Genomic DNA, 16,381 nt, shown 5'->3' with positions numbered 1-16,381 from the left:
TCACCATCAAATTGGTATTCACTGATCAACACATAAGTGCATATATAAGAATTACATTTACTGGATGTCGGGCAGGGGGGAGGTGGGAGGAGGGGATGGGTACATGCATACACAAAGAGTGCGCATGGACACTCTTGAAGCTTGGACTTCAGGGGGCAGGGGGGAGAAGGGCAACATATGTAACCTAAACATCTGTACCCTCATAATATGCTCAAATAAACAAAAAAGGAAGTAGCATTATAAAAAACCTATGCACACATATGGGTTAAAACCAGAGAATTTGTTAAAGGAGGTGAAAATACTGACTTCTAAGAAACAGGAAATGAAGGAGACATCTGACAGTCTAAAGTGTTTTAATAAAAACCCATATACAAATTTGTTACTGTTTAAATTATGTGCATTAATCATTCTGATAGAAATAACAACATGAAAAAAATGAGAAATGGATAGCAATGCCGATGATAACATTTCAAAAGAGTTTTCCAAAGACGGAAGAGATGTATTATCATTTCCCTTCGTGTTTGTGTGTATCTGTATTTGGGTGTAGGTGTGTAAATGGGTTTTATCTTTTTATAGATAACATGGGGGACAATAATGAAATTTTTAAATACAGTATTCTATGTATGAATATCTCTTTATATAGAGAATTCTAAATGCTCAAAGTATCAGAAACTGTGCGTGGTTGACATTTTGAGGCAAAGTCAGGTCTCCCTTGAAGAGGTATCAGAACTGAATCCAGGATCTCTGTATCTTCGTGGCCTGCCTTGTACCTGCCTCCTTGTTGGGATGTATTCAGCGAATGGGACAGTCCATCTTGTGGCTCCTCTTTCACACTGGACAGAGCCAACATATGCTTTCTGACCTCCAACGGCTCCTTTCAGGAGGACCATGAGGAGGGAGACAAGGCTCTGAGCAGTGTGGCTCCTATAGGGATCTTTAGAAGGAGGCCCCTGAAAACCTCTCATATTTCTAAACATCCATCTCACGAGTTCAAAACAATTCTATAATCCTATTCCCTTCTTTTCCAACAGCTAAATCTGGTGGCTCTCTCAGAAGAACTTCTAATTTCAAGTAGAGGAATCAATAGAAGGTAGAAATCCATGGTATAGCTAATAATATTAATAAAAGCTAAACGAAAGTCATTGAGCACTTAGTAAGCACTAGGCTGCTGGGCTACGCGCTCTGTATGCATATCTCCTTTAATCTTCACAGGCATCCTATAATGTTGCTACTATTCTGTCTCAATTGCTCCATTTGTAAGTAGTGGGATCAAATTTGTGCACGCTCTTAACCATTCCACTGTATCAGGGGTACAGAGACCCACATTGAGAAAATGTGCATCACTCTCAGCAGATGGATCTTGCTAGAAAAGAGATTCCTTACCTGGGTGAATCCATTAAATGAATCACCAGAAGCCTAAACAGAAATGGAAATCAGAGTATGTTATTTATTTCATCACCACTTTTGTAGGAGTAGGAAGTATCCATTAGACAAGTTGGAAAGTAAAGACTACCACGAATTTAAAAATAATACAAAAGGGTACCGTTTGTGAAAGGGCTTAGGAAATGCAAAAGGCCATGCTGTATTATTTTAAATAGGCTGACAAAAAAAAGATTAATTTTATAATCTTTAAAAGATTAATTTTAAAGAAAGATTATTGCTGATGCATAGCTCAGTGCTAACTAAAACCCACTTTCTCAATAATGACAAGACAATTCCAGAGAAGGGCCATTAGGGGTTAAACAGCTCTTTTTTTGGGCCACTGATAGAACCTGAAAGAAGCTTTTTTCAGTGTTTCTGTAATCTATCATTTTTATGAACAGTAATTATGAGATTCTACAATTTCAGTGGGCCTGGGCAGAAACATTTCATGTGCTCTTATTGGAGTGGACCCATTTAGGAACAGTAAAATAGTCTGTGCTTCTTTTAGTTTAGAACATTTTTAGTGCCCAAACTGTAAAAACGAAAGTAGGAAGAATAAACTCAGAAAATGGGATGGTAAAATAGACTCTTATTAATTCCTGACACAATCATTCTGCTTTTTGTGTTTTTTGGGTTTTTTTGTCAACCTATTTGTGTCTGGTTTGCACAGATTTCAAGAGGTACATGACAATTTGTCAAGGAGATCAGTCAGCACTCTGAGAAGATGATGATGGATAATGAAGTAGGTGAGAGACATTAGGAAAAACGGAACCTAGAGAAGTCTTTGGCTAGTCTATGCTACAGAATGGGGTAAGTACCTCGTCTTTGTCAGCCTCTATTTCTTGGTACAACAATCCATATCTCTGGTTAGCAATTTCATCTTCAGATAAATCTGAGTTGTTGATGTCATTGTCTCGGGAACTAGCAGAACTCTCAGTGCTAGTGTTCCTGGAGGTTCCCAGAACCAATGGTCTAGCTCTCTCCTGGCTGTGTTCCCAGCAGCTGGCACTGGCCTGTTCCCCGCCTACACCAGCTAGTAAGTCCACCTCCAGGCCTTTCTTGCTCTCAACTATATCTAAATGCTCCAGGCGATTACCTAAGCCTCCCATATCTCTGATAGGCCAGTGGTTAATAAAATCCAGGCAATTGGCAAATCCACTTGCTTGGCCATCTGGTATACCAGAGAATCCTGCTATATCCACATTATTCACTGCTGAATCCAAACTTGGCTGCCAGGCTTGACCTGGATTTGTTCCCCAAGAGTCTGTCTTTGCAATTCTTGGCAAGGTAGTAGTATGACTACTGTCCCCAGTCACCGTACTTTCAGACCTCTCTATTAATGCATCTTCCACCTTACATGAACACAAATCCCTTCTGTTTACACCAGTTCCCAGAGAATAATTAAAGTCAATCCTAGACTGAACTGTTACTTCAAGTTTTATAGATAAAACAGCAGCCTGATTTTTGTCCCTGTCACCTCCAGGAGCATTTAACACAGTCTCACACTGACTTTCTTCAGCGTCTGCACCGCCCCGTGCTGGGTGATATATTATATCATGGTTGGGAGGGGCTGTTAAATTTTCTTTTATATCTTTTCTAGCTAATTCCCACCCCTCAGGGTTGGCATCTTCAGTACTAGACACAGAGTCAGTCTGGAGAGGTGGAGTCAAGGTATCTGTGTGACTGGCAGGTTTAGCTACAGAGCCCTCTATAATTTCACAATTCCTGGTTACTACTTGAATCCCATCTTGTAGACCTTGGTCTCCCTCACTAAATTCATCTGCCACATCTACTCTTTCCATGGCTTTTTCTAAAAGGTCAGTTTTCTCAAAATAATTTTCACCGGTTTTTACATTTTCCTTATACCTCACTCTAAGATCTTTCCTAGTTTCTACTTCATTAATGTGTAAGGTATCCTGGTCTTGCTTTCCTATTGTATGAAGATCTATCACCATGTTTCCTGTACTTTCATGGGCTCTCTCTTCAAATTCCTCTGTCCCTTCTAGTGCCTTGACATCAATAGCTCCAGCGTCTACCTTTTGATATGTCTCCACACCTGCCCCCATAGAATCTTCTGTCTTCTGTTTCTCTTCCTCTTCATTTGACTTTTTAACATCTTCATGATGCTCTTTGAAAAGACCAGCTGTTTCCATGACTGGCATCTCTGAGTCAAGTAAGTCATATGGCTGCCCCATCTCCATACAAACAGCAATGCCAACTCCAGCCTTGGGCGTGGGCTTTGGGGACAGTTGGTCACTTCTCTCCGAAGGGGCTGGCCCCAGGTCTCGCTCACCCTGTTCAGCGGGCCAGTCCGCAGAAAGAAGCACTCCGGTGGGTAATCTCACGTCTTGTTCTGCTTCAGAGGGGCATGCAGAGTCTTCTCCAGACCCACCTGAGGGAATTTCCTGGCTGACACTGTCTGTACTAGCATCAGGACCCCAAGTAAATGCACCTATATCAATCTGAGATCTTTGAATTTCTTCGGCCAACCCACTGTCTGGAGTTTCCTCCATGATCAGGTTACACAAGGAAAGACTTTTTGAAGAGTCAGTCTTTAAAGTATGCAGAAAAGCAAAGGAAAAAAAACATAAGATGAAATAGATCGTGGTAAGATTTGATGAGAAACACAAAGCTCTTTCATAGGGTAGCAGCAGTTACACAAAACTAGAAAGTGTTTAAATTAATCGGCTAAAGGTTGAATCTATAACTATCAAAGCCATGGGAAAAAAGTTCATTCTAGATAATATACCATGTATATAATGCACATTAAATTCAAAAAAATCCAGAATTTACCTACCGGTTGTACTAAATCAGTGCTTGTCTGTATGGGTAAAAAATAATAATAACAATAATGAGGCAAGAAAAGAAAATTCACTAGCACATTAAAATGCCATGCTTTCCATATTTAACTGCTGAAGGCTGTGGCTTTTATTGGTTTCAGATTACATTTTATAACTTGTTTTGTGATAGGAAAGATTTCTGTTCCAATACATCTACGACTTCTATGGAAAAGGCACAATTGAAACATATAGTGTCTGTTATTTTCTAGCATCAACAAGGACTTTTTAAGGCTTTACATGAGTCCTGCTTTAATAGACTCTGATATGCAAGATTTCAAATAAATAAGCAAGTCTGAGAACACCAGAGTTAGATCAAGCACTAGAGGTCAAGAAATTACAGTGTCACATGCTCTGACATAGTGTCAGAGTAAAATCTTCCCCAAACTCATCCTACACTTGGTTCTCCCTTTGAGGTGGGTGTTAGGATGGAGAATGATCTGATATTAACTACTCTGACTGTCTGGAGGATTCTCCTCATGTTCTTCCCTCAACCTGGAATCCATTTTCTGCACATTAGCAAAAAATCCTGGGAAGTAGAGAGTTGAGAACCATGAGCAATTATGTCCAGAAAGCCATCATTTTGCATTCTACTGTTATTAATACAATTCCTAAGAAGTTTGTCTTCTGAAACAGACAAAGCTCCTTCTACATGACGCCTTCACCCTCACCATATCCTTCCCAGCTGGGAAAAAAAAAAATTGTGTCACAGCTTCAACTAAAGATATGAAATATTGGAATAATAAAAAATTGGTATTATTCCCTTAATCACCAAGAAAATTAACAGAGTTAATTTGTGTGCACTGAATGTCAATCCATGCATCCCTTTTTGTGAACATATAAGTAGAACCTACTAACTATAAAAGATATAGACAGCTTAGTCATGGCGGCTTCAAGCAACACTGTTTAGCGCTTGAGAGCCTTCCCTGATACTCCAAGGATTCTAAAGAGCGCCGTATAAACCTATGATCACAGAAGGTAAGGGGATGGTCATGCTTTTGTTTTGAGGGAATAAAGTAGCAATGTCACTTCAGAAGATCATGAATAGCTAGATCTATCAAACGTTCCTGTTGCTGCCTCACTAGAAAAGTAGAAAACATGAAACTTAAGTTGGGTTCTTAAGACCACAGGACCTGGGGCTTTTCTAAGACAAAGGCCCCACCCCAAGGGATGTGAGGCTCTGCAGGGGTGCGACCAAGCTTCTAATTTCATAGCACCAATGAGACCACCACAAAGCTTTCTTTGTGGCTCTTTCCCACCATTAAATTCTAAAGTTCTCATCCATGCACATTAGCTGAATAAATAACATCAGTAATAATATCTACTCTTTAAGGATACATAGCAGAAATTGGGCTAAATACTCTATCAATACCTTAATAATCCTCACTCTGACGTAAGTGTCATTACCCTTATATTACAGATGAGAAAAACTGAGGCTTAGTGAGTTTTAGAAATCGTTCAAAGTCTCCAGGTCATAAGTAGTAGAGTCTGGACTCAAATCCAGGCCGCCTAGCTCTAAAGCTCAAGTTCTTATTAACCAAGCTTCATTGATACAATGATGAAAAAATGGTTCCGTGTGCAGAGTAGCCCATCTCTCTCATTTTCTCATCCACACTCTCCTTATGTTCTACTTAAAAGCAACCACATATGTGCATGCCCTTCACCACAACAGCTCCTCTGGCCACCAACCAGCACAAGAAGCAGCAAAGTGGCACGAGGCCAAAATCTTGACCTCTAGTCACCCAGGAGTCTGGTCCACTGGCACTTTCTTCTTCACCATTATCTCTAGGTCCTGGCAATGCCCAGAACCTTCAGGGGGCTAATGAGTGCTCTAGGGGACCACATTATCATTAAATGCATGAGTCTTCTTTCCATCACAAATGAAATAAAATATAACAAGCTTTCCAAATTTCTAGGGATTAAGATACAAGCACATACAGAGTTCTTAGTAGTCTTACCGTCCATAGATCCCAGGGCAATGTCTGAAAGCAAAAAAATGGAAATATTGTTAGTATACAAATCCGAAACATGGAAAAACTGCTGAAGTGATAAAAGTTCTTAAAATCATAAATTTTTTTAAGCATTTAGTACAATAATGTTCAATGGAACTGTCTTTGGTGATGGAAATGAACCACATCTGTGTCATCCTATATGGGAGCCATCAGTCACATGTGGCTCCTGAGCACTTGAAATGTGTTGGTGTAACAGAAACAAATTTTTAATTTTACGTAACTTAATCCAAGTTTAAATGGTCCACGTGGCTAGTGGTTACCATATGGGCTAGCACAGGCCCAATCAAGCTACCTTTCACGGTGTGAGTGGAAAACTATATCTGTAACACAGTTATTGTAACACAGTTATTATACTTTAACACACATACATACACACACACACTTTAACACACACACAAACGCACATACACACCCCTCATTAAAATGAAGTAAACAAGGTATCCAGATATTAGAACTTATCACAGCTTTGAGGAAATTCAGATCCTAACCATTGCTAATGATATCACTTCTCATCGCATTCAAGAGGATATATTCTGACCAGTCTGATGGTAAATGAACCCTAGAAAAGTAGTTCTTCAATATATTTAATTAGATGATAACACACAGCTCAATTAATTGGTAATGATGTCAATTAGCAGAGTGCTCCTTAGGACGTGTGGAAGAATCAGTTACCACTGGTATTTTAATTACAAAGCTTACTGATCCTGGGGAATGAATCCAGATGTTGGAAATGACTTCCACTGTGGGTGGGGACAGTGGAGGAGAACTCTCTTTCTTACTTCCTTTGTGATTGAAAATTGAGGGTAAAGCTACAACCTTTTATGCCCAAATCCTTGTTACTAGGATGGATCCATGTTTATGCTCTTGTTTTCAATCACTAAATGTGAACAGCAAACTAGAGAGCCTGGCACTCCCATCTTAAAAGCATTGCAGTTCCCAGATGAGATTACAGATGTCTCATTTGGATTCCTGCACTACAGAAAGCAGGCCCTGTGGTTCTGACAATATCCACCCACTTGGTGGGGGCCCATTCTAGCATCTTCTTGTAGAATGACTAAGACAGGAGAGTAGAACAGCTCTCATGAAAGCCACAGTGTTTTCGTATATGGACTTGTTCTGCATTTTCTGATTATCCAGATGGTTTCTGTTTTCTTGCTTCACAGCCCCTAAAGAATCACAGATGATAAAAGCAAGTACCCATCTCCACATAATGGAGACAGCAACAGTATTCTCTTTAAAAGGAAGGCAGCAAATGCAAAACATCGTGTGTATCAGTCCTCAGGATCATGAAAGGATGAGTTGGCTCGTATGGACACTGTGGAGATCACAAAATGAGGTGTCCTGCTAGCAGCAAGAACATCAGTTGAAACACGGGGTCAGGTGACGGGACATCATTCTGAGTGGAGGGGAAAGGAGGCACACAGAATCTAACAGTACTGTGCTTTTCTTCACTCAGCCTAAGACTTTCCTTCTTAACCAAAAAGAGAGATGTGATTAGAGCTGGGTTACAGGATGACTATGCTGTGAGGTGACTCGGGCCACCGGGAGGCCAGAAGAGTTTATTACCTGCCCTGAGGGACAAGCACAGGGACACACACCACTCGCCCTAACCACAGTAACGTGTTTCCTTCAGAACTAAGACTTTAGAAGATGCAAATAAGGTCATTTTTTTTTAAAAACTTGAAAAAAATCCCTTAGTCTTAAATCCACACAAAGTTCCATGATTTATGGATTGATTTAATCATGGGTTAATATACCCATATAATAATATAGAAGAGTTTTCTCTCATAATTCAAACTTGAAGATAAAACTGCAGTGAAATCTCACTCACTAATCATTAGAGCATCTACCATGGAAACTTTGCTTCTGCCACAAAGAAATGAAGCATGGAAAGTAAGGCAGGAGAAATCCCATGAACTCTGCAGCTATCTGCAGTAATGAGCGAGCTCTGAGAAGAAAGCACAGTGAATTATATGTACCTTCATTTTCTACTTTTCTTGACCACCAAGGTGGAACCCTCAAACTTGTTGACAATTACTACTTTAGTATTTCCCAAAGTATGTTTTAAAGAACATTTCAATGAATGTTAAGAAAAGTTTCATTGAAATAGATTTCTGCACCCAAACAAATTTGGGAAACTCTAAGTTAAACAAATCTAAACTTTTTTTTTTTGTTATGCTTATTTTTACATTAAAGTTTATCAGATCCATTTGAATCCACAAATAAATGAAACTATAGGACTGTGAAAAAGTAGTTCTCTACATGATTTTCATGTGCAATTTTAGTATTGTATGAATCTTCCTATAACAAAGAAGTTATGTTTCCTTTAGCAATGCACAGAATTTTTTTTTTTTTATTCCAGGGTATTGTGAGGGTACAAACATTATAGTTACACTTTATGTCTTTGCCTCACCCAAGTGCGGGTTAAACGCATGCCCTTCCCTCCCTTTAGTGCTCCCCGTGTCCTTTAGTTGTAGATTTGCATCCCCCTAATCCCTAGAGAGTATTTCTGCCATGTGATCACCCTAGTGTTGTTTTAACTGCAGGACTTCCCAGCGCCTTGAGAAGTCCTGCACATCATGAATCTCCTAGAACAGAGTTAACTGAGACAGCTTCCTGAAACATTCACCTAAGGACCCATTTTGGGAAAGCATCTTAAGGCTACTACCTAATCTACCTAATTTTCTAGTTTATTGACATTTTAGACTTTTATTATTCCTATTGTACAACAGAAAGACCTTTATTAACCCAATCACATTCTAGAACAAAGCATGGATTAGAGAGAATCCTTATTTATTGAGGTTCCTATTGAGCTGTTTTTTCCCCCAGTGCTTTACTATATTGTATGAAAAAGGTTTCAAGACCAGGAAATTGAGCCGAGTCTCAATTTCTAATTTGAGCTTTATGATATTCTTTCACCAACTAATTTGAAGTACAACCTAGCATCTTTGGATTTGCCTAAACTGAAATGTGAGACCCCGACTGCATCCAAAGTATTGACATAAACAACTTCTGTTTTGACAAATTTTGAGTAAACTTCTTTCCATTAGCACAGACAATTGTAAACTAACTGTGTTCCAGGGGAGTCACCCATAGGATATTATAACCCAACCCCAGGAATCCATCTTCCAGAGGTGCTATCTCAGTGACTGCTGCAATGGGTAGGAGGCCAAGAGTGAGGACGTGGTGAGCAGGGAGAGGCTTGGATAGACAACTGTCAGGACTGAGAGATGTTTCTGTTGGGGCCTAATCTCACAGTTATTTCCAAAAAAGCCTTAACTTGCAAAGTATGAGGAAGGAAAGTAGAGAAAATAGTAAGAAGAGTAAACCCAAAGCAAAAAGAAAGAGCTTTATTTAGGGAAGCCGTAAAATATATCATCCACGTGCGGGCACTGTTGACAATCACTCTGGGAGAGATGATTCCTGGTCAAACAGGAGTGTATGGTTATGCCTGGTCTGTGGGTAGAGGAAGCTAATGGTATGGGAGGTTTAGAATAATTGATATTGATGAGATAGATCCTCTCTCTACCCCTCCCTCCTATTGGTAAATATTTGCCAACCAAAACAAAAGTGGATAACAGTCATTTGAAAGGGACAGGGGTCATCTGTTACCTTACTGAGCTTATTGAGGTTTACGAAGCCTTATCAGCCACAAACATCCCAAAAGCACCTGATACCTGAGACATGGGCGAGTGGGTCACTCCGGCAGAACCCACAGATGCTACCTCAGGCTTGAAAGGGTCAAAGTCCAGATCCAGCAAAGTCTCCTCTTTCTTCACCTCAGGGACTTCATTCTGGTAAAACAAACAAAAAACCAAAACAAAGGAAAATAAGCATTTGCTTGAATCTGATATGACTTCATGATACAGTCCATTTATAATCCCTCTAGTGCTGTTACTCCATATCCCCAAGGCACGCTTTGAGGCTTTGAGAGTGGGCCACTAGGTGGCTCATCCACATGTACCCAGAGGCATTCAGCTCAATGTGGTAAGAGGGGAAATAACTAACTCTGGCCAAGTACAACCCAAGTTGCCCTGGAACGTGTTCAGGCTCCAGTTCCTGTCCTTTCTCCAGCTTCAAGTCCAGTCAACAAAAAACATGTCCAAAGATGTATCCTAATACCACCAAGATAAAAGGTATCTGTTTCTATTAGCTCAAGAAATTACAGATGATCAGATGGATAAAACAGGCCAAGATCTGGACCCATTATAGTAGCCCTCTGCTGTGATGTTCCTCTGTGAGGGTGACCTCATCCCCTCACTGGTACCCTGTCCCTTGATTTAGTTATCACAGGATCCATCCGTCGTCCATAATATTGTTTGTGCCGACTGTGTGTAAGTGCGTGAGTGAGGGAGGGGAGAGGGAGAGAGGAGAGAGAGCCTCTCCCAACATCTGCTGCAAAATGAGTGCTCACTAACAACCTTCTCGGGTTAGAAAGAAGATAAGCTAAATAAGACACAGAATGAAAGCCCTGCTAGGATAATAACAAAAAATCTGTAATACTAAACATCTGTTCATTTACATATGGTATCATGACATAGGAAAACAACGTGGGCTTGAAGGTGGCCTAACCCAAGTTCAAATTACACAGTAGGGCAGAGCTGAGACAAAGTCCCCATAAACTATACCACAGTAAAAAGAACTGCAGTCAGTTTTCACACAATGCAAGTTACATGCGCTTAGCATTCCATAAAAGCTTCACTTTTAAATGTTTTGTTGTCTAGAAATTGAAAGGTCACACCAATGGTAAAGTATTAGACAAAAATAGAGATTTTTGGAGAAAGATTCTTAGAGAGCAGGAGTTATTTTAATTAATATTAACCACACTCATAAAATATTAAAAACTTAGAAATCTATGAAAAGCTGGGGTGTATAACTGATAATACTTTTTATTGCTATATCCACATTCATTGTAGAAGGAAAGTGGCTTATATAACATGAAATTAGCCTTGAGTTTTCTATTATATTTTGCAGCATGATTACTCCTCATATACACTTTTTAAAAATTTCACAAGGATAATGATCTTAGATCCTTACTTTCTTTAATAAGTACAGTCACAAAACTATCAAGGGATTCCCCTGTCTCCTATTCAAAATCTGCATTAGTTCTGTGTTTCATCAACTTTTATATTGGTACGATTATATTTTTAAAATTTAGTAAACACTTACATTACACTTAGAATACGCCAGGCAATGTTCTAGGAACTTCGCACATACGAACCTTAACTTCACGTTAACATTCGGTACAGTCCAAGGTTGACTGCACTTTATTGCCTTTAAAGCAGATACTTCACCATGTTCTCCAAACTGCACTGTACCTTCATCGTCAAATATAATCCTTACAAAAAATCAAGGAGGAGACGGCATTATTTCCCCATCTAGGGGAAGGAGGAGAATCAGCTGAACAGACTTGTCTATTGCCCAGGCCCCCAACAGAGGCAGGACGGCAGCGGGAAGATCAGTGTTTGCCTGGAGATGCTGCATCCCATGGAGAGGAGCAGGAGGGATCACAAAGCGACTCAGGAAATTTTGGGGATGACTTCATGGTCTAGACATGTGTTAAACTTAGCAAATTGTACACTTTAAATATGTGTAGTTTATTGTAGATCAATCAGACATCAATAAAGCTGATTAACAAAAGGAAAAAAAGAAAAGAACCTAACAATACAAGATGCGTTAAACCTACCATGGCGTGTCCTCATGACGCAGTGATCTGCTGCTGTTTAAAATGATATTTACTAAATTGACATGGGAATATGTTGTTGTAGTTATAGTAAAAAAATCACAAGTTGCAAAACTGATATAGAATGATCAAATTTCCCAGCAGAGCCTGGTAGCTCACACCCATAATCCCAGCACTTTGGGTGGCCAAGATAGGAGGATCCCTTGAGCTCAGGAGTTTGAAACCAGCCTGGGAAACAGAGCAAGACCCCACTTCTCAAACAATAAAAAAAAAAATTTAAAGAAAGAATAATCAAATTTCCAAAAATATACATTTCAGCCACTATTTAGAGAGAAAGCTTATGGTGTTTTATAAATAAAATCAGTAAAAGTCAGTAAACTTGGGTAAAAATGGGAAACAGAATTATATTTTCTAATTTTTACTAAAGATTTCAACTCATAGCTATAGCCACAAAACATTTAGAAGAAAACATAGTCTCCAAACCACCCACCATAGCTGCATGCAGACACATGCAGACACAAAATTATTTCTTAAATCATAACATGATCTAACCCAGATTGCAGTGAGGCCAAAGGCACTACTTCTTCCAGAGATTTTTCATTTTTTATTCTTTCATTAAATAGATTTTAAGAACCTTTAGTAAATCCCATCTATTGTGCTGTACACTTATAACTTCCCAGTGAGTCAGACGAGGTCAAATAGGAAGCTTAATTCAGAAAGGTTAAATAGAGCTTTTAGCAACAAGGCCAATCAGGAATTATTTTTCATGTAATATAAATACCTTTCATTTAAGGGTCACAGAATAATTTACAACTTCTAACAGTGAGTAAAATTTTAGCATTTCATCAATAATTATGATGAAACAGTGGCCTAGGGAAATTTAACTTCTTGCTTGGAAGCTCATAACAGACTGCTACAGATGGGCATGTCACAGTTAATGTGAGTAATGGAATTAACTATAGTACCTTGACAGCGTTCAAGCACTCCATATTTGCAATCTTAGAATGGAACATCTTTCAATCATTTAAAATTATGTTGTTAAGTATTTTCTCCACAATATTTATTACAGCACAGTAGTCCCGCCTTATCCTCAAGGATACATTCCAAGGCCCCCAGTAGATGCCTGAAACCCCTGATAGCCCTGAACTCTATATACATTGTTTTTTCATATATATATAATATATATTATATATATACACACACCTATTATAAACTTTAATTTGTAAATTAGGCACAGTAAGAGATTTACAATTAAAATACAATAAAATTATAAAAATGTAACATAATCAAGGTCGTGAATGTGGTTTCTCTCCCTCTCAAAATATCTTATCGTACGTAACATTTTGAGACTGCAGTTGACCTTGGGTAACAGAAACTGTCAAAAGTGAAACCACGGATAAGGGGGGACTACCGACCACCCTACAGTGAGCAGACTAGTACAGTGCAGATCCTTTTACACACAATCAAGACTTACCAGTTGATCTCCTGTTGCCACATTTGCTTTGTGTCCCTACCTACATTTACACAATCCTGCAGTGCCCTAATGAGTCGACACACAATAAACTAAACTTTATAGGGAAGTGTTTCCCTAGTTTGTTTTGTTTTGTTTAGTTTTTGCATTTACTGGAAAAATTAGGTAGGTGGCACAGTCATTCTTAAGAGTACTATGTGGATTTTGTTCACTGCTCTTAAGTACATTAGGACTAAGTGTAAATGTTGACAGTCATGAGAACAGAGTCAGCAAGGTAGAGGGACAGGGTCTGTGCTTATAATGCGGTTCTGTTGTGACTTGTGGATGGGCAGATAGCAGAAAGATGACAGGTTAATTCTTGTATAAAGTAAGGACAATGGTATGTAAATCACGGGATTGGTGTCAAGATTAACCTGAATGAGACCTTGCATATGACACATTTAGGGAATATGGACATTCAGCAGCTGTCCGTGCTCTGTAGACGGGAAAAGTCTAGGCATTGTTAGAGGCTTCGAAGTCTGAGAATCTTGGAAGATGGTGAGGCCAAATAACACAATGATTAAAAAATATTTTCAGAATACCAGATGATACATAAACTACACTGCTTGCTTATTCCTACTCAAGGAACAGAGCAATGATGTCTATAATCCACTGGGGTAATAAACTGACTAACTTTGGGCTTGAAATGCTCCAGTTAATATTTTTTCTTTCCAATTTTCATCTTAATAATTCTTTCTGTCTTAAAATAATGTTAACACATTTGCTTTGAAAAAATAACAAGTAAAAGAGGAGGCAGCTGGTCCAGAAATATGCTTCATTAAAAAGAAAAGTCAGTGCAGTATTTAAAACCAGGTTACCAGTTTTTAAGCCCAGCAAGTGACTGACGCTTCTGTCTATAATTGCAGGCTGGCCTCATCAGCACTGCAGGGATGAAAAGGGCCGTTTCATGAACTGATTTTGCAACTTGAAGATCTATTTCTGCTCGATTGGCTAGCAAAAATAGGATGATTTCATGAACTTAAAAAGTAAGATGCAGTATTAGGCTGGAAAACAGAGATATAAGAGTAGAAAAGGTAATGGTGCTAAACCAGTCCCAACACTCACAGGGTTGGAAGGCTGCGCTCATGTCTGCCTGCTAGCACGGCGGGCACCCCAACAGGGTGATGAGCAGGGCTTGGAGGAATAAGCCTTTGGATATTCGAAGGATAATCCCTCTGAATTTGTGAAGGGGAAACCATATCATAGAGAGAAAATATGCAATACCATTGGTGGGAAAAGATTTAGGAAAAACAGTTAGGGATATCAGCTATGAAAAAAATCCTGAGACAGGCAATCTTTTTCTTCCTCTCTGCCACTGAACGGGAAGATAATAGTCCTGGGAAAAGAGGGACCATGCGCCTGGCCCTGAACTTCAGGGAGGCCCCATGCTTTTCAGCACTTTTCTCGAAATGTTCTAAGTCCTCCTCCGGTAGTAGAGACCAGATGTGCCCGGCAGTGCCATCTGCTCAGGGCACCCCCAGCCTGCACCAGGACCTGCATGGGCCTGGTCCCCACTTCTCCACTTTGGAGCATGTTCCAACCCTACTGCCTATATCTATGGGGACCAGGAACTCTGGGGCTCATATCCACAAACTTGTGCCAGGGCACGGTGGTCAGGCCTGGTTCCAGGAGGGCGGTAGTGAGCAGCTTGCTCCCTTTCACCAGCATGACATTTACGGAATCCCCAGAGACTGGCCACTAGAATGGTGCTGATATGCTCATTTAAAGTGACTCTAATTATTTATATAGTTGTAGGCCCCCAGAAAATGATATTTGCTCAGGGCCATAATCCCAAAGAAGGCCCTGAAGAAAGGGGAGGGTTAATGTTGGATTTAAAGCCACGTCATCAAGTTAGAATAAAAAACAGTATAAAACATCTTTTGAAGAAAAAGGAAAGAGACAGAGAAACAACCTTGCATATATACTTATGTATGCATATACATATGTGATTGCTTTACTTTTTGTCTTGACATCCTGTTAAAATCTTATTTGTATGCCATATATTTAGTTTCCAGGAACATAATATCTTTTAAATCTTCACTTCTTAAAATGTTTCCCCAAACACCCAGTTCCCTGGAACAGGGTATTTTGGGGGTGAAGGGGAGACTGTTTGAGGCATTCCAGCTTAAACACACTCTAACGGGGTTTGTTACAGAACTTCTCAGAGCCTTGAACATGCCGACATGAACTGTGCAAAAGCAAAAGGCGATGTAGCCCCCAATCCCATATGACCAAAGACCCCCTTTTCCCTGCATCACTGAGACTAGTTTTCCTCAAAACCACACTTTGAAAAGTGCTGCTTTAAAAAAATAACATGGGGACATACACACACACACAGACAAAAACACACAGGATTTCTTTCTAAGTTCTTGGGAAGGAAAAATAGAGAACCATGACTCGTCCTTAGGAAGGTAAACGCAGAACCAGAAAAACAAGGTAAGTCCTTGGGTCTTGACCGTGAGACATCTCCCTGTGAGCCAATAAGGACCTTTTGCAGAGAAAATTCTATGCTGTGTTGAACATTTGGGTCATTAGAGGCTCTGCAGGCCTGATGGATTTCTGTTTTCAATCTCAGGACAGGAGAGAGTCATTGCTGTGGTGCTGCTTAGTGTAGGAGACGCACAAATCCGCCAGAGACTGGGTACACTTCAGTCATGACATTTTGAGCTTCTGGGCAGGATTAACCCAAATGCTTTTTTTTCTTCCCATTAAGCACATGATAAAATTAGCAAACTGGCTACATAAACCTACCTTCTAAATGTGGATGATTCATTAAGGAAAAAATTAATATTAAAATAAAACGTAAATATATCATTACATTATTACATGCATCAGGAAAAACCTTTTCAGATACATCTCAGCCCTCTAGTTTTCAAGACTCTATTTTCTTGCAGTTGGCATCTCATTGTTTCCAAGC

At 39.6% G+C, this 16,381-nt stretch overlaps 1 protein-coding gene across 2 annotated transcripts in view; it reads right to left on the bottom strand.

Annotated features, from left to right (window-relative positions):
- The window catches only part of AMPH (amphiphysin), a 248,958-nt gene that overhangs the window by 47,048 nt on the left and 185,529 nt on the right, over positions 1-16,381 (bottom strand). For both annotated transcript variants that reach the window (XM_012656466.1, XM_012656467.1), the window contains exons 12-15: positions 9,949-10,065; positions 6,218-6,241; positions 4,220-4,243; positions 1,384-1,416 (exon numbers count right to left, since the gene is read on the bottom strand). In XM_012656466.1, coding sequence (XP_012511920.1) covers positions 1,384-1,416; positions 4,220-4,243; positions 6,218-6,241; positions 9,949-10,065 — 198 coding nt within the window. The remainder of the gene's footprint in view (positions 1-1,383; positions 1,417-4,219; positions 4,244-6,217; positions 6,242-9,948; positions 10,066-16,381) is intronic.

Source organism: Propithecus coquereli, unplaced genomic scaffold, assembly GCF_000956105.1.
Source record: "Propithecus coquereli isolate 6110/MARCELLA unplaced genomic scaffold, Pcoq_1.0 Scaffold502, whole genome shotgun sequence".
NCBI lineage: Eukaryota > Metazoa > Chordata > Mammalia > Primates > Indriidae > Propithecus > Propithecus coquereli.
Note: the sequence above shows the minus strand (reverse complement) of the source record. Positions and strands in the feature narration are given on the sequence as shown.